At 46.0% G+C, this 19,084-nt stretch overlaps 1 protein-coding gene across 1 annotated transcript in view; it reads left to right on the forward strand.

Annotated features, from left to right (window-relative positions):
• Window positions 1-6,323: 6,323 nt before the first annotated feature.
• Window positions 6,324-19,084, forward strand: part of AK7 (adenylate kinase 7) — a 69,465-nt gene continuing 56,704 nt past the window's right edge. Inside the window, exons 1-3 of the mRNA XM_064571543.1 lie at window positions 6,324-6,808; window positions 11,936-12,124; window positions 17,457-17,565. Of these exons, the coding sequence (XP_064427613.1) occupies window positions 6,713-6,808; window positions 11,936-12,124; window positions 17,457-17,565 (394 nt within the window). The 5' untranslated portion in view covers window positions 6,324-6,712. The remainder of the gene's footprint in view (window positions 6,809-11,935; window positions 12,125-17,456; window positions 17,566-19,084) is intronic.

Here is a 19,084-nt window from a genome sequence, read left to right on the forward strand (position 1 = left end):
GCTTCCGTGTCCATTTTTTAATTCTGTGCAGTTACATTTTGCTGTGAAGTGATTTGCTCTTTATACCATTATGAAAGAAGAACAGAGAGAGAAGACATTAATAAAACTATACAGATACTAAAACTTCCATTTCATCCAGCTTGTTTAAAGAATCTAATCAGATAAAGTAAGCCTTGATTTCACTTCCAAACGAAAAAGGGAAAAAAAGGAAAAGCCTCTAAATAAGTAACTCTTACAAATCAGTAAGAAAACAAGAACAATGGGCATATAATATGATCAAACAACTCTAAAAAATATATAGATGTCCAGTAACCACTTGAAAGATATTCAACTTGACCAGTAATTCAAGAAAGGAAAATAGGGTTTAGCTCTGTGTTTCACCTAATAGTTTCATGATCCCCCACTATTTAAATGTAATGATAACAATAAGGATTTAGTGAGGGGCACTCTTATATTCTGTCGGAGAATTTATCAATGAAACCTTTCTGGAAAACATTAGTAATAGAGCCTTTTCAAAGCTTGTAACTTCTGTACTTGTAATATCCTAGCAAACTAGCATAGGGAAGTGACTCAGCAGAAAATATACTACAAGGATGTTTACTTTCTCTAATGAAAAATTGGAAAGGCTCTAAAAAGTGGTTGTTACGCCACATGCTTTTGACGGAAAAATATGCAGCCATTAAAAATCATGGAAAAAATGTCAACAGGAAAAAATTATACTACATGATAAAAAAGGATATAAAACTAGGATCTATTTTTGGAAAATACACAGTGTTCTACAATGTTAATAGTAGCTATCACTAGGTGGTAAGATAGGTAATTTTCATCTTCATACGTTCTCACAGTTTCTGCGTTAGCCTATATGCACTAATTGGAGGCGAAATACAATAGATCCAGGGTTTCAGCCAGCTAAAGAACCTTTCTCTAGCAAAAGCACCAAGCTAGGTTGAGTTGTGTTCATTCCCAGGATCCTTGAAGAGGCAGTAGGATTGTGAAGACAGAAGAGTGCCCACCTCTTTTGCCATGATGACACCCTCCCCACCTTTCCACCAGGTCATCAGCAGCAAATCAGCCCCCAGTGGTGTCCTGGTCATTAGCTTCCTCCATCGCACACAGCGTCGTTCTGTCCAATGTTTAGAAACACAGAAAGTGTTGAGGGGAGCAGGGTAGAAACACAGATTCCGGCATAGATCACGTCGACTTAAGAACTCTGCCTTCAGCCCCTTTGTTTTGTGGATGACATAGCTGAGAATTGGACAGGTGGAGGGACTTGCTCAGCGGCCCACCTGTGAACACTGGAGTTGGGTCAGAACCCAGCCTTCTGTCTCCACCAACTAACCCTGTCCAGTGTGTGTTGGTAAAAGCATCACCGGAACTCTGTGGTTACAGGTGCATATCATTTTATTGCGCTTTACAGATAATGCAGGACTTTTTGTCACAAATTAAAAGTATTTTATTATGGTGGTCAGTGATCTCTGATGTTACTGTAATGGGGGGGGCACAAACCCTACCCATATAGGATGGTGAACTTAACTGATAAATTGTGTTCTGACTGCTTCACTAACCAGCCATTTCCTTCTCTCCCCCTCCTTGCACCTGACACACAACAATATTGAAATTAGGCCAATTAATAACCCTACAGTGGCCTCTTAAGCATTCAAGTGAAAGGAAGAATTGCCCATCTCACTTTATATCAAAAGCTAAAAATGATTAAGTTTAGTGAAGGAAACGTGGAAAGCCAAGATACGCCAAAAGCTGGGCCTCTTGCACCCATTAGCCAAGATGTGAATGCAGAGGAAAAGTTCTTGAAGGAAAAAGTGCTACTGCAGTGAATACACGAATGATAAAGCAAAACAGCCTTATTGCTCATGGGGAGAGTTTTAGTGTTCTAGACAGGACCAACCAACCACATTACCTTATGCTAAAATCTCTTGCAGAGCAAGGCCTTAACTCTTCAATGCTATGAAGGGTGGGAGAGGTGAGGAAGCTGCAGAAGAAAAGTTCAAAGCTAGCAGAGTTTGGTCGGGGGGTTTAAGGAAAGGCAATGTCTCCATAACATAAAAGTACAAATCAAAGCAGCAGGCTATCGAGAGGATCTAGCTAAGATAATTAATGAAGGTGGCTACACTAAACATTTTCAATTGAAAATTGAAACAGGCTTCCATTGGAAGAAGATAACTTCTAGGACTATTATAGCTAGAGAGAAGTCAATCCCTAGCTTCAAAGGACGGGCTGACTTGTCAGGGGCTAACGCTCTAGTGACTTTAGGCAGAAGCCAATGCTCATTTACCATTCCAAAAAATCCTAGGGCCCTTAAGAATTAAGGAACACCTGGGTGGCTCAGTCAGTTAAGAGTCTGACTTCGGCTCAGGTCATGATCTCAGGGTCCTGGGATTGAGCCCCGCATCGGGCTCTGCACTCAGTGTGGAGTCTGCTTGTCCCTCTGCCCCTCCCCGTGCTCACTCTCTCTCTCTCTAAAATAAATAAGGTCTTTAAAAAAAAAAAAATGGGGCACCTGGGTGGCTCAGTCGTTAAGCATCTGCCTTCGGCTCAGGTCATGATCCCAGGGTCCTGGGATCGAGCCCCGCATCGGGCTCCCTGCTCGGCGGGAAGCCTGCTTCTCTCTCTCCCACTCCCCCTGCTTGTGTTCCCTCTCTTACTGTGTCTCTCTGTCAAATAAATAAATAAAATCTTTAATAAAAAAAAAAAAATTATGCCAGGCACCTGGGTGGCTCAGTCGGTTAAGTGTCTGCCTTCAGCTCAGGTCATGATCCCAGGGTCCTGGGATCGAGCCCTGCATGGAGCTCCCTGCTCAGCGGGGAGTCTGCTTCTCCCTCTGCCTCTGCCCTCCCACCTGCTCGTGCTCTCTCACACACTCTCAAATAAATAAAATCTTAAAAAAAAAAAAGAATTATGTTAAATCTGCTCTGTGCTCTATAAACAGAACAACTAAGCCTGGGTGACAGCACCTCTGTTTATAACATGGTTTGCTAAATATTTTAAGCACCTGCTGAGACCTGTTGGGAAAAGAAAAATTCATTTCAAAACACTACTGACAAAATATTACTGACAGTATATTACATTGACAATATACCTGGTCACTCAGGAACTCCGATGGAGATACGCAGTCAGATGAATGTTATTCTCATGCCTGCTGCCACATCTATTCTGCCCCATGGATCAAGGAGTCATTTCGACTTTCAGGTCTTATTTAAGAAACATTTTGAAAGGCTGTAGCTGTCTTACGATTCCTCTGATGGATCTGGGCAAAGTAAATTGAAAACCTAAAAAGGATTCACCATTCTAGATGCCATGAAAAGCATTCATGATTCACGAGGAGAAGTCAAAAGACCAATATTAACAGGAGTTTGGAAGAAGTTCATTCCAACCCCCATGGATGATTTTGAGGGGCTCAGGACTTCAGTGGAGGAAGAAATTGCAGATGGGGTGGAAACAGCAAGGAGCCTGAGGATGGGACTGAATTGCTGCAGTCTCACAACAAAACTTGAACAAATGAGGAGTTGCTTCTTATGGATGAGCTAAGAAGGTGGGCTTCTTGAGATGGAATCTACTGGTGAAGATTGTTGAAACGACAAAAGGTTTAGAATATCTCATAAACTTAGTTGATGGAACAGCAGCAGGGTTTGAGAGAATCCATTCCGATTTTGAAAGAAGTTCTACTGGGGCACCTGGGTGGCTCAGTCGGTTCAGCTCAAGTCATGATCCCGGCGTCCTCAGATCAAGCCCCTCATTGGGCTCTCTGCTCAACGGGGAGACTGCTTCTACCTCTGCCCCACCCCCTGCCAGTGTTCTCTCTCACTTTGTGCACTCTCTTTCTCAAATAAATAAATAAAATCTTAAAAAAAAAAAAAAAGAAAAAGAAAGTTCTGTGGGTAAAACACTATCAAACACCATCACATGCTAGAGAAATCATTCCTGAACGGAAGAGTCAATCGATGCTGCAAACTTAATTGTCTTATTTTAAGAAATTGCCCCAGCCACCCAGCCTTCAGCACCCACCACCCGGATCAGTCAACAGCCATCAACATTGAGGCAAGACCCTTGCTGAGAGCTCAAATGATGGTTAGCATTTTTTAGCAATAAAGTATTTTTTAATTGTGTACGTCAGTTTCTTTAGACATAATCCTATAGAACACTTAACTACAGTATAGGGTAAACATAATTTTTATATGCCCTGGGAAACCAAAAAAATCATTTGACTAGCTTTGTTGCAATACTCGCTTTATTGTGGTGGTCTGGAAACCAAAATTCTCCAAGGTATGCCCGTGTATGAAAGCTGATTTTGAAAAAAGAAAGGAATAACAGTAAAAGAAAGGTACATTACTTGTTGATATAATAGAATTAATCAACAGAATCTCATTTTCTCACCTACCAATATGATAGATATAAAATTCTCTGGAAGCCATCTACTTATAACTATGGGGCTAGCTCCTTCAGCTGTTACCAGGAGTATAAACATAAGAATGAAACAAGGTGAGGGCGCCTGGGTGGCTCAGTTGGTTAAGCTACTGCCTTCGGCTCAGGTCATGATCCTGGAGTCCCGGAATCGAGTCCCGCACCGGGCTCCCTGCTCAGCAGGGAGTCTGCTTCTCCCTCTGACCCTCCCCCCTCTCATGTGCTCTCTCTCTCTCATTCTCTCTGTCTTAAATAAAATCTTAAAAAAAAAAAAAAAAAAGAATGAAACAAGGTGAGATATTTTATAGTAACACATCCAGTTGAACAGCTTTCTAAATACCTGCTTAACTGCACATCAGTAGGGACAAACTAAAAATCAAAAAGAAGCATCCAGTGAATTCTAGAGTATTTGGAATAACAAGTCATTTGAAAGAATGCTGAAGAAGATCTCTATCAAGTTTTGCTCAGGTCTTGCATGAATATTTTTACACCTTGTGGATAATTTTTAAAAAAGAATGTTGCTATGAGCAAGCTATTCCCAAATTGAATGCAAAATTTCAAAGGGTTAATTATTTTATCAAAACAAGTTTTAATGAGACAAGAAACGGGGGGCGCCTGGGTGGCTCAGTTAAGCGTCCAACTCTTGATTTGGGGCTCAGGTCATGATCTCAGGGTGGTGAGATCCAGCCCAGCATTGGGCTCTGTCCTGGGCCTGGAGCCTGCTTAAGATTCTCTCTCCTTCTCCCTCTAGGCTTCCCCACCATTAGTTCATTCATTCATTCATTCATTCATTCAAAAGAAAAGGGGGTGGAGACCAAAAAAAAGGGATGAAAGGGTCCCATTTGCCGAAGGGTGCCTTAACATTGCAGGAAAAAAAAGCAATTTCTGGGGTGCCTGGGTGGCTCAGTTGGTTAAGCGTCTGCCTTTGGCTGGGGTCATGATCCTGGGGTCCTGGGATAGAGCCCCACATCAGGCTCCCTGCTCAGTGCAGAGCCTGCTTCTCCCTCTCCCTCTGCCTGCCGTTCCCCCTGCTTGTGCTCTCTCTCTCTCTGTGTCAAATAAATAAATAAAACCTTAAAAAAAAAAAAAAAGCAATTTCACCTTTGGACACCACTTCAGTGAAGGCTGTCAAATATGTCTTATTCAATCCTAACAGCACAACATGTTAGGCTGGTGAGTTCACTCGTGTTTTACATCAATTTAACAGCTGACGTAAGGTTAAAACATCGTCCCAATCGCTAACAAATGGCTGCAGAGCTGGAATTCAAGGCCAGATCTGCTGAGTGCCCAGAGCCTCCAAGCTGGCTGGAGCCCCTGGGTCACATCCGTTTTTTTTTAAGGCAATCAGTTTAAAAAAATACAAAAAACTACCCCCCCCAATGCTGTATGCGTTAAATATTTATATTTAACAAGTTATTGTTCAGAGCACGAAGTATTTCAATAGAATCTGACTATTCCAAGATAAGGGCAGGATGTCCCCAAGGACATTTGTGGTCCCGTGATAAGGCAAACTGGATGTCATCTTTCATCTTTTAATTTGTCCGTTTATCTGGGCACCTGCATGTCTAACCTCATTTGGAAAGGTCAAAAGCCTAAATTCCATCCCTTTGTGAATGTGGATGGCCGCCGGGCACCATGGCCCCCGGCCGCCGCCACCCCTGCCCAGCCCCGAGGTCTCCCCGGAACTGCGACCGAACAGCCCCGGGGCCTGCCGAGCCCCACAGGCCGAGAGGCGACTGGCTGCACAGTGAGGACTGTCGTTGCAGCGTCCTGGACCCAGAACTCCATGGCAACAGCTGCTCTCGGCGCCGCAGGATTGCCACGCCCTCCCGGTCACGCGATCCCTCAGGGGAATGGGCTTCGGGCTTTCCCCGCTCCGCAGATTCAGCAGTATTTTCAGGCCTCCGGGTCTCGTGAACCCGGGGCGGTTCCAGTTTCAGAATTAAAGAGACGAAAGGGAGCCGGGGTCGCGTGGCCCCTATGGCAAGGCCCCGGGAGGCTCCGAAAGAGGACTCGCTCCGCGGGCGGGCACTGGGCGTGGAGCCAGGCAGAGCGGGGGTGGGGGGCCACTGGGGCCCCCAGGCCCCGCAGCGCCCACCCCGCGCGGGAGACCCGCGGCCCCGCCCCCGCCCCGGGAACGCCCCGCCTCGCGCCCTAGGCCCCGCCCCGCCTCGCGCCCTAGGCCCCGCCCCCCTCGCGCCCTAGGCCCCGCCCCCGGAGAGCCAGCCCCGCCCCGCCCCACCTCCTTGGCAACCAGAGGGACGCTTTCCCCTTAGCAACCAGTGCTGCCCCCAGCATGGCTGAAGAAGAGGAAGCCACGGAGAAAGTTATCCGGATCCAGCGGGTGTTTATAAACCTGCTGGATTCATACAGCAGCGGGAACATCGGGAAGGTGAGCAGCGGCCGGTCAGAGTAGATAGAGCCCCAGCCCCCAGCCCCCAGCCCCCCGCCCCTGGGTTCCCGGGCCCCCGAACCCAGCGAGGCTCTGCGCCACGGGACGCTGTCAGGGCCTCCCCTAAAGGAGGGTCCCTCGTCCTGGGCACCAGTTCGCACGCAGAGCCCCAGCTGGAAGCCCAGGTGTTTGGAGATCGCCGGCCCAGCGCTGGGTCCTCCCCGTTAATGAAAGGAAACTGAGGCTCAGAGGGAGAAAGGGACTTGCCCCAGATCACATAGCAAGTTGGGGGCCGGACCTGGACACAGAGCCCAGGTCTCCGGCCGCCTAACTGGGCTCTCCTTACCCACCACCACCGCATCTGAAGCAGACATCTGACAGGTAAGTCCAGTGGTTATGTCGCTTAACCAAGCATATTCATTCATCCATGCCTTGCACAGACATTTTGAGGGTCTCTTATGTGCCAGGCACTGTTTTGGGCCCTGAGTCCCACTAAACTTCCCCACTCTTCATTGTTAGCCCTGGGAAATGAGGATATTCTAAAAGAGGATCCTGAGACCCTTCATCTTCAAATACTCAGTAGTCGAAAGAAAGCTATAATTTCATCACTTCCCTGAGCAAGACTCATTCATCTCACTTCTACCCTCTGGAGCTACCCAGAAGTGTAACCTCACCCTGGGCAGACTTCTGTGAGGCTAATGATGGCACTTTCAGACAACGCATGCTACCCGAATTAGGATGTGGCTACAGTGCATACCATCTATACTGGTTTCCTAGCGATCACAAATTACCACAAACTGGATGGCTTAAAACACCCGGGTTTATTCTGTCTCAGTTCTGGAGGCCAGAAGCCCAAAATCAAAGTGTTGGCAGGGCTGGTTCCTTCTAAAAGCTGCGAGGGAGATTCTGCTTCCTACCTACCTCTCTCGTAGCACCTGGTGCTTGCCAGAAGTTCTTGCATCCCTTGGCTTGTAGACTCATCACTCCAACCTCTGCCTCTGTCTCCCCATGGTGTTCTCCTCAAGTACCTCTGTGTCCCAATTTCCCTCTTTTTAGGACACCAGTCATTGGGTTAGAGCCCATTCTAATCCAGTATGACTGCATTTTAACTTGATTACATCTCCAAAGACCCTATTTCCAAATGGGGGTGGGGAGTAGGGGGCCACTACTCAAGCCAGTACACCATCTAAAGTTGATCAGTAAAAAAATATATAGATTTAGATAGTTAATTTATATGTAAAATAGTATATTTTACATATATCTGGCATGCAGAAATATATATGTTAGTATATGTGATTGTGTTGTTAAAAAGGAAGCCACAAGGCCCAAGGTGGAGTCATTTGCCAGGACAGCAAACCAAGACTTCATTGTAATTTTCAACCTCTCTAGGAGTGGAATTTTAAGACAATAAGTCTGGAATTCTCTGGATGACATCAATGAGGTTATCTGTCACAGGGCTCTCTCCACTCCCCAAAGGAAGATGAGGTAATCTGCATAAGACCCCCCCCTTCCCTAAGGGAAGGTGACTTTCCTAAAACAATCCTTTTTTTGCTAATAACTCCTCACCCCACCCACCTTCCCATAAAAACCTTCCATTTTGTGCAGCTTCTCAGGGCTCCCATCTACTTGCTAGATGGGATTGCTGTTCAATTCATGAATCACTTAGTAAAGCCAATTAGATCATCAAATATTCTCAATTGAATCTTGTTTTTTAACAGTATGTACAGTGTATATGATATGTATCTACTAGGAGAGACTAAAAACACATGATATATCTTCCACATTACTAAAAAATAGAGGAGAGGGACAGAGAAAGGACAAGGATACAATTGGAAAAAAATACGTAACAAAATAAGTTTATTTAAAGAAAGGAAGCATTAAAAAGACAGGTGTAGCATGAAGTGATTTATGTCTTTCAAGAAGATAGATACAAATATAGAGAAAATAGGTAGATAGACAGGTAGATAGAGAAATAAATAGAGATGATCTGTATGCAGAAAATGTCTCAAAATAGGGGTGCCTGGGTGGCTCAGTCGGTTGAGTCTCCAACTCTTGATCTCAGGGTCACGGGATCGAGCCCCACGTCAGGCTCTGAGCTCAGAGGGGAGTCTGCTTGAGATGCTTTCTCTCTCTCTCTCTCTCTGCCCCTCCCACAGACGATAAGTGATTTTTTGAACAACCACGGTATTTAGGTGTGTGATAGGTACTTTGAAAGAAAGAGAGTAGAAGATTGGCTGGTGAGAGAGGGCGGCTGCTTAGGGTCTCAGGAAAGGGCTCTCCTTAAAGCTGCCCCTTACCCTCACACCCCAGCATGAGGATCAAGCCAGAGGAGCTGGTTCTCAGGGCACAGCAGAGACAAAGGTGCCAAGGTGAGAGTCGGAGGACAGAGAGGTGAGGGTGCAGGGAATCAGGCCCCAGGACAGCAGGCCCAGGGCCCAGGGCCCACGAGACTTAGCGGCCCACAAACATGTCTTAATCTCTTCTAAAATCAGAAGGAAGCAAATGAAATTTTAGAGTCAAAGATGGTGGGTCTTTATGGCAATAGTCTTTATGGCAACAGTCACAAAATATAATTTTTAATTTTTTTTATCTTGGAGGAAAGGACCCATGAAAGTCGGAAGGTGGCCTTGCTCAGCAGCTCACTGGTGCCCCATGTGGTCAGCACTCCACTGATTTTTGTTGCATAAATTAACAAAGCAGAATCAAACATAAAGTGGAAGGTGGTGTGGGAGATGCAAAGGGGGAGGAACAAGCAGGCTCCCAACAAGGGGCTCGATCTCACTACCCTGAGATCAGGACCTGAAATGAAATCACGAGTTGGATGCTTGACTCACTGAGCCACCCAGGTTCCCCCCTGGATTATATTAAAAAGGGAGGGGACCTGATTGGGATTAAGAGGGTGGGAGGCAAGAGAATTTAACATTTTTCTCTACCCCCTTTTGAGCTCTGGTTATTTTTTTTACAGCATAATATTTTTTTTAAAGATTTTGTTTATTCATTTGAGACACAGAGATACAGAGAGAGAGAGCACAAGCAGGGGGAGAGGCAGAGGCAGAGGGAGAAGCAGGCTCCCCGCTGAGCCAGGAGCCCGATGTGGGGCTCCATCCCAGGACCCTGGGACCACGACCCGAGCCGAAGGCAGCCATTTGACCATCTGAGCCACCCAGGCGCCCCTACAGCATGATATTTTTAGAACAAAAGATTTTCTTTTAGTTTGTAGAGATCTTTTCCAAAAGCTTATCAATAACAGAATTTTTTGGTTATTCCTTGACTCATGTGGACGTCTAGTTCTGAAATTTTAGGGAATTACTGTTCTCCATACCAATCAACACGGGACTGAGAATATGAAGCATATAAAAGAAGTGGAGGCTGGGTCTCTAGTCTTCAGGCTCCCCGCCCAGCTGGGCAAAGCCACCTGCCCCCCGGCCCCCGCCCCCCAACTCATCCCTGGGGGGGAGTAGGGTGGCCGTGGGGTCCATGTGCTGCCTTGGGGATCAGGAGGTCCGACTGCACCCCCTCCCTGCCCATGCAATCTTGGGCAAGTTCCTTAGAGCCAGGCATCAATGTCCTCAACTGTGAAATGGGGTAATAAAATTGACTGTGTATGTTTGAGAGAGAAATGAAAATATATACGGCATACTTGGTAGAGATAGAGTCCCATAAGTGGTTGAACCTGACAAGCTTGCATTACTAACTCGAAATGATTGTTATCAAAATAAATGAGGTGGGACTTCTGGTTTGTTTGGGGTTTTTTTGTATGTCTTTCCTCCCAAGGTGTGATAATGCCATGACTACTTACATAATGTTTAACATGTAAATTAAAATCATTCTTATTTATATATAAATAATTATATATGTTTAAGTATATATATTTTATATATATATACTCTTTAACATGACATATATATACATATTACATATGTATACATATATATACTCTAACTCTTTAACATGACATATATATACACATTACATATGTATACGCTTTAACTCTTTAACATGACATATATATATACACATTACATATATATACATATATACTCTTTAACTCTTTAACATGACATATATATACACACATTACATATATATACTATATATATATGTATATTCTACCTCTTTAACATGACATATATATATACACATGTACTCTTTAACTCTTTAACATCACATAAACCACTCCCAAGGATAACTTCTGTAAAATAAAAAACAATATTTTGCCAACTTGATTGTTTTTCTTGTTTTTCTTGTTTTTTTTTGTTTTTTTGAGAGAGAGAGCATGAGCCAGCAAGGTGATGGGGGAGGGACAGAGGGACAGAGAAAGAGGGAGACTCTTAAGGAGGCTCCATGCCCCCAGCAAAGAGCCCAGTGGAGGGCTGGATCTCATGACCCTGAGAGCATGACCTGAGCTGAAATCAAGAGTCAGACACTTAACGGACTGAGCCACCCAGGCGCCCCTCTTTGGGTTTTGTTTTGGTTTGGTTTGGTTTGATTTTTTTGTTTGTTTGTTTTTTGCCAACTTGATTGTTTCATTCTTCAATAACGTAGCCACTGGCCCCTTGCGTCTATAGAACATTTCAATGTGGCAAGTCCAGATGGAGGTGTGCCCGCCCTCAGTGTAAAATGCACACTGAATTTCAAAGACTTAGTATAAGCAAAAAGGAATATAAAAGATCTAATTAATAATTTTATATGGATATGAATCTGTTGGGTTAAATAAAACATTATTTAAATTCATTTCACTGGTTTCCTTTTATTTCTGTTAATGGGGCTGCTAGCCAGTTTAATTTACCAGAGAGGATAGCATGACATTTCTCCATTTCTATTAGGCAACACCAACATGGTGACTGCAGCCCTGCCCAGCCACATATCCTTGCCACGTCCTGTAAGCTCTCTGAGCCTGGGTTCCTCATCTATAACACAGAGCGTTGTAACAGTACCCACCTCACTGTGTTACCGCGGTTATTGCTAATTTCAGTGAACTACCACCACCGTATAACCCACTGGCTGTGCGCGTCTGGTACCTCTAGCAAGCCCTCCAGAAAGGTCGGTTTTTAGAATCCTTTCACTGGCTGCCCTCACTCTACGTTGTTCTTAGTATTTTCTTAGTAAATTTATGTTTTCTTGCAGTTTCTGTCTAACTGCGTAGTCGGGGCTTCCCTTGAAGAAATTACAGAAGAAGAGGAAGAAGAAGATGAAAATAAGTCAACCATGCCGGAAGCCTCATCAGCCAAACTGAAGGAAGGCACCTTCCAGATTGTGGGCACGCTCTCCAAGCTCGAAAGCGTCCGGCCCAACTTTGCCGTGGAGACATACAGTGTAAGTCCAGGTGGCTTTTGCTAAGAATAGACCAAGGGCAGAGTCACCTCGAGCTCCAACACCTTCACAATGCGCTCTTCTTTTTTTTTTTTAAGATTTTATTTATGTATTTGACAGAGAGAGACACAGCGAGAGAGGGAACACAAGCAGGGGGCGGGGAGAGGAAGAAGCAGGCTTCCCGCTGAGCAGGGCCCTAGCCCAATGCGGGACTTGATCCCAGAATCCTGAGATCATGACCTGAGCCGAAGGCAGACACCCAACTGACTGAGCCACCCAGGCGCCCCACAGTGCACTTTTTTTTTTTTTTTAAAGATTTGACTTATTTATTTGAGAGAGAGAGAGAGTGAGAGAGAGCACATGAGAGGGGGGAGGGCCAGAGGGAGAAGCAGACTCCCTGCCGAGCAGGGAGCCCGATGCGGGACTCGATCCCGGGACTCCAGGATCATGACCTGAGCCGAAGGCAGTCGCTTAACCAACTGAGCCACCCAGGCGCCCCCCACAGTGCACTCTTATTCTTTGCTTCTCCTTCTCCCGCAAACATGGGTGGGGAGAAGGTGAGGGGCAGGTCGAGGCAGGTCTTTCTCCTCTGATGGAGAACAATCACTGTTTTCACTTCAAATGTGCCTTGCCTGGAGCAAAGAATTTAAATTAGATTTTCTTAGAAGGGATGGATCTAATCTGTATTTCAGACTCATAAAATTTCTAAACTTTGGGCACCTGGGTGGCTCAGTTGGTTAAGCGTCCGACTCTTGATTTCGGCTTGGGTCATGATTCAGGATTGTAAGATCGAGCCCCACGTCGGGCTCTGTGCTGTGTGCGGAGCCTGCTTAAGATTCTCTCTCTCCCGATCCCTCAGCAACCCCCCTAAAAATTTTTTTTCTAAGCTGTGTTTAAAATGCATTCTACCCTCCATTCCCCAACGACCCTGGGCCATGGTGGGTGCTCACCTCTGTGAAAGAGAAACCTCCTTTGGTAATAAACCACTCAGTAATAACATATCATTATGTTGCTGTCTTATTGAGAAACAGTGCTCCTGTTGTGGAAAACCCACCTGTGTGCTCTGGAGCTGAAATATAACACGAAGATAGAGTTTGGGGATAAAGAGGAACGACAGTTTTATTACTTTGCCAGGCAAAGGAGGCTGCAGCAGGCCAATGCCTTCACAACTGCAGACCTTTCCAGTGAAAAAATGGGCAGAAGATGGGAATAGACATTTTTCCGAAGACGGCATACAGATGGCCAACAGACACATGAAAAGATGCTGAACTTCGCTCATCTTCAGGGCAATACAGGTCAAAACCACAATGAGGTGTCACCTCACACCTGTCGGAATGGCTAAAACGAACAACTCAGGAAACAACAGATGTTGGCGAGGATGCGGAGAAAGGGGGAGCCTCTTAGACTGTTGGTGGGAATGCAAGGTGGTGCGGCCAGTCTGGAAAACAGTATGGAGGTTCCTCAAAAAGTTAAAAATAGAGCTACCCTACGACCCAGCAATTGCACTACTGGGTATTTACCCCAAAGATACAAATGTAGGGATCTGAAGGGGCACCTGCACCCTAATGTTTATAGCAGCAATGTCCGCAATAGCCAAACTATGGAAAGAGCCCAAATGTCCATCAACCGGTGAATGGATAAAGAAGATGCAGTATATATACACTGTAATATTACTCAGCCATCAAAAAAAATGAAATCTGGCCGTTTGCAATGACGTGGGTGGAACTAGAGGGTATTATGCTAAGTGAAACAAGTCAGTCATAGACAAATATCAAATGATTCCACACATAGGCGGAATTTAGGAAACAAAACAGATGAATATACGGCAAGAGAAAAAAAAAAAAGAGAGGGGGGGCACCTGGGTGGCTCAGTTGGTTGAGCAACTGCCTTCGGCTCGGGTCATGATCCTGGAGTCCCGGGATTGAGTCCCGCATCGGGCTCCCTGCTCGGCAGGGAGTCTGTTTCTCCCTCTGACCCTCCTCCCTCTCATGCTCTCTGTCTTTCATTCTCTCTCTCTCAAATAAATAAATAAAATCTTTAAATAAAAAAAAGAGAGAGAGGGAAGCAAACCATAAGAGACTCTCAACAATAGAGAACAAACTGAGGGTTGCTAAAGAGGAAATGGGTCGGGGGATGGGCTAGATGGGTGATGGGTATCAAGGAGGGCGCTTGTTAGGATTAGCCCTGGGTATTAGGTGTAAGTGATGAATCACTAAATTCAACAAACGAAACTAATATTACACAGTATGTTAACTAACTGGAATTTAAATAAAAACTTGGAAAAAAATAAACCAAAACCAAACAGAAAACCAAACACTGCAGACACACCCGGGGGAAAAGGCTGAGAGGTTTTACAAGAAAATACAGGATCTGAGTGGTTTCGCGTAGAATCCGGTCGGTGCCGCCATCCTCGCCCCTCCCGTCTTCAAGGTGGTCTCCTGCCTGGCCCGGCCCGGCCATCGCGTCTCCCTTACTAAGGATGCACTGAGGTCCCCAGGAGGTCAATATCGGTGTCCAGGTCCTGGAACAAAGGATTCTACAGAAAAGCAAGTGAAGGGGGGAGGGGGAGCCTTCAAGAATGAAAGGGAGAAATGTGTTCAGTTTAAAGTCAAGCCTCGCTGAAGCACTAGCGCGTCCATCTTAATTTCTGCGCACCTTTACCTTTCTCCAGCGGTTTCACTGCTTCCCCCGAGACGCATGCTACCCAATCCTCACCCTGCAACATTTGCATACCTCCGAGAGGGGCATCCCTCTCATCACCCGGCCTGCCGCTCTTCAGACCCTACCGTACAGCTTTGCACACACCGCACCGCGCAACAGCCTTTCCTCTTCCAACCCCACCTAGTCCTAGTCATCCATGGGATTTGACTCAGGATGTCACCTCCTCCAGGAAGCCCTCAGTGATTTCTACTTCTACCCTCCCTGTTTCGATACTGAGCTCTTTTTTTTTTTTAAAGATTTTATTTATTTATTTGAGAGAGAGAGAATGAGAGACAGAGAGCACGAGAGGGAAGAGGGTCAGAGGGAGAAGCAGACCCCCCACTGAGCAGGGAGCCCGATGTGGGACTCGATCCCAGGACTCCAGGATCATGACCTGAGCCGAAGGCAGTAGCTTAACCAACTGAGCCACCCAGGCGCCCCTGAGCTCTTTTCTTTGACTCCCATAGCACCTTTACCTGCCTACATCATCACACCTGTCACACTTCATGGTTATTGTCTGTCTCTTGTGGGTGGCCCGGACTACAACCATCAGCCCCTTGAGAATAGACACTGCACCTGACTTTTTCTCCTGCTCATCCGTGCATCTTTGGCCCCGAGCACATTGACTGGCAGAAAGTAGCCCTCAATAAAACACTTGTGAAATGAATGAGCAAGTCCCCTCCCGCCATCCGAGGAAACTTTCTCCACCACTTACCCGCTTTCACACTCTCCAGGGGCTTTGCTCAACCACCGGCTTCTTTCTTTCCGCCTATCCACGCGCTCCATGCTCACATCTTTCCAAGTGTCAAAAACACTGCATGTGGCCTCCCTGCTGGCTCCCCCCCCGGCCCCGGGCCACCACTGCCACATTCGCCGGCCTCACTACTGCCCTCCCGGCCACTTGGGAGTCCCGTGCCAGCAGGCTCTGCCCCCACCACGTCACAGGAAATGCCCTGGCCAGTGTCACCACAGAGCTCCTAATTCCCAAAGTCCTGTCTTCCCTGGCTTTCCAGGGGAAAGTCTTCTTCCCCCTTCTGCAGCCTCCACAGCCTCACTTCCCTTGTGCATCTGAGGCTCCCTTTAAATGCTGTTTTCCCCAGAGCCCCCTCCTTTCTCTTAATGGATGTCCTTCCTCAATCTTATCCAGTCCTATGGCTTGAGCTCCCCCATAGGATCCAATACCTTTCAAATCTGTCACCAACCCTGTTGACCTCCAAATCCAGCTGCCCTCTAGTGCGTTCCCCCCAGAAGTCCTGCCAGCACTTCTGAATCAATATGCCCCAAATTAAATTCATCACACTCCTCTGCAAAACCCCTCTGCCTTTTAGACACCTTGTTTTTATTAAGGACCTTGCTCTCTCTATCACTTTGGGCTGTTTGGGGGCTGCAAGCGCTAGGGAAATGTGGCAACGCAAACTGGCTTTGCAAATAAGGAAATTCTTCAGTTTATGTGGCTGGTGGTCTCAAGGAAGATGCAGTTTCAGGGCTGGCGTGATCCAGGGGCTGCTGCTGCTTTTCCTGCCCCTTCCTGGGCTCTGCCTCCCCGTAAGGGTGACTTCAGTCTCAGGCTGGCAGCAAGACAGCAACAGTCTCGAGCCTTATAATCACAAACAGCAACATCTGTAGCCTCCAGACTGCGGAACATGAATTTCTGTTGTTTAAGCCATTCAGTTTGTGACACTAAGTAACAGCCCTCGGAAATGAGTACAGCTGGACGCCAAAGGCCGTAGGGAACCGGGCTGGGGAAACTGGCTGTCTGCACGGTTGGGTTTAACAGGGATGCATTAACCCTGCCAGGGTAGTCCTCTCTATATGGACAGGCACTCACTTTGCTTTTGTTCTTTAACCAAGTTACGTGGTAAGAGATCACGTCTGGCCTGAAATGTTCTGCTTTAATGCAACTTGTCAAGGAACTGTGGGGAATATCTGCCCCTCAGGATAACTGGACTAACAGTGAGTGCAAATCCTGGTTTGGAAATGCAGGGTCCTCTGATGGTTATCATAATACCCGCCCCAGGTAGGGCACTCCTAGGAAACCTGCCAACATCCACACAGGAAGGAATAACTATTTAAAACATGACGATCACCAAAGTTACTTTTGTCTAATGTAAGAATTTATATTTTTACCCATTAAAAGTTTCTGTATTTTTAAAATATTCCCAACTGTCAGCTGTAATAAGGCACCTTACATCTACAAAGAGGACCGATTAATTCCATCTTGAGGATTCTGAAACAATCCTCATTAATCACTCATCAGCCCTTGTGAGTGACTCATGATATATAATGGCTCGAATAATCTTGCGCAGAGTTGGAGTTAGTTTCAAATGCCTCACACATTTTCTTTCAGTGTGTCGTAATTCTTCCCTTCTGAATTGGGGTTTAAACAGCATGCAGAAATAGTACCTAAGATCATTATGCAATTTTTAAATCATCTGTTCCCAGCTATTTCCATAAACTTATTTGTTACTTGGAAACTACACACAGAAGAGAGCCAAAATTTCATTTTAAATAGAAATCCTGCAACTGTTTCCTGAAGGACACTTCATCTGCAGTATATCTCATTTGGAAACTGTCATTCCGGCTAAATGTTAAGGTTAGCTGCTCACAACAAATGACTGTCAACTCTCTTTTTCAGACCATCTCTCGAGAAGACCTTCTCATGCGCCTCCTGGAGTGTGACGTCATCGTTTATAACATCACTGAGAACCCACAGCAAGCAGAGGAGGCCATCTGGGCAGTCTCTGGTCAGTGAACCGCTCTCTTCTCTCTCCAAAAGCGGCACTTCTGTGCAACTTCCTTACCCTTAGAACCATCTAATGACCACGAGGCAAATTACTGCCACGGGGAAACCGATCTGAGACGGAATATGAAACGTGAAATGAAATCAAGCTAATGAAGATGCCTTTGGATTGTGTTAAAGATACGCTGAGGCCTAGGAAAACCTTCAGGAGTTTATTTGAGCAAAAACGGATTCAGGAGAGCTCCCACGTTGGAAATGGTTAGGAGCGCTCCACCAACAGGAGCCAGGGGGAGGTCCTACAGAGCAACTCAAGGACATTATTCGATTGGCTATGGCTGAAGCATTTGCCCGACCTGGAAGGGCCTGGTCGCTGTCGTGATTGGTGGTCCTCAGGTTTTGATTTTTTTTTTTTGTTTTTTTTAAAGATTTTGTTTATTTATTTGAGAGAGAGAGAGAGAGCGCGCACATGAGAGGGGGAGGGCCAGAGGGAGAAGCAGACTCCCCGCTGAGCAGGGAGCCCGATATGGGACTCGATCCCGGGACTCCAGGATCATGACCTGAGCCGAAGGCAGTCGCTTAACCAACTGAGCCGCCCAGGCGCCCCAGGTTTTGATTTTCTAACCTTGCGGCATTTACAGACCTAGGTTTTGGTTTGCTTATGGGAACTGCCATGGCCTTAGAGCCACCTGAGACTTAATGGCCCCCTTGTTGAATTAATTAAACAATGCGTGCTTCCGCAGAATTTTTTTTTTAAGATTTTATTTATTTATTTGACAGAGAGAGACAGAGCGAGAGAGGGAACACAAGCAGGGGGAGTGGGAGAGGAAGAAGCAGGCTTCCCCTGGAGCAGGGAGCCCGATGCGGGGCTCGATCCCAGGACCCTGGGACCATGACCTGAGCCGAAGGCAGACGCTTAACCAACTGAGCCACCCAGGCGCCCCAGAGTAGAATTTTTTTAATCCTGAATAGAAACGGCAACTTTCAAAATTCAGCCTGTATTCATCCTACAGGCACTGCTTAAGGAGGTGGGCTTGAATGCATTGGGAAGATACAAAGACAAATGAGACAGATTATACCCTTAAGGTCCCTGCTGTCCCATGGAAGAGCTAAAGCACACACGAGGAACTTTAATGCAGGACAGAGGATGGCTGGTTCACAAGAAAGGTATCAAGAGGTGGATGTGCCTTTAAGAGGGGAGGACTTATTCTTGTGAGGATTTGATTCAACAAATGTCCCCTTGCTATCAGGGGACATCAGCGAGGGCTCGGGGAGAATGCTTGCATGTTTAGAATGCTTTCAAAACTGTAATGAACTCTAAGGACCACAGGTCTAAGAGAACAAGGTGATGTTTAGCAATTTGGGGCTGTTATGATTCATCTCTCAATTAAGTCGGGAGCAAAAGTGAAAGCTTATCAGCTTATTTGAATCACCATCCTAGACTAGCAGGACAGCCAAAAAGACACAGAGCACCTTACATTTCGATATTTTTTTCACATCAGTATTTTTTGTTTCAGGCAGATTAG

Source organism: Mirounga angustirostris, unplaced genomic scaffold, assembly GCF_029215605.1.
Source record: "Mirounga angustirostris isolate CCGP_5_RB_7025 unplaced genomic scaffold, mMirAng1.0.hap1 SCAF_9, whole genome shotgun sequence".
NCBI lineage: Eukaryota > Metazoa > Chordata > Mammalia > Carnivora > Phocidae > Mirounga > Mirounga angustirostris.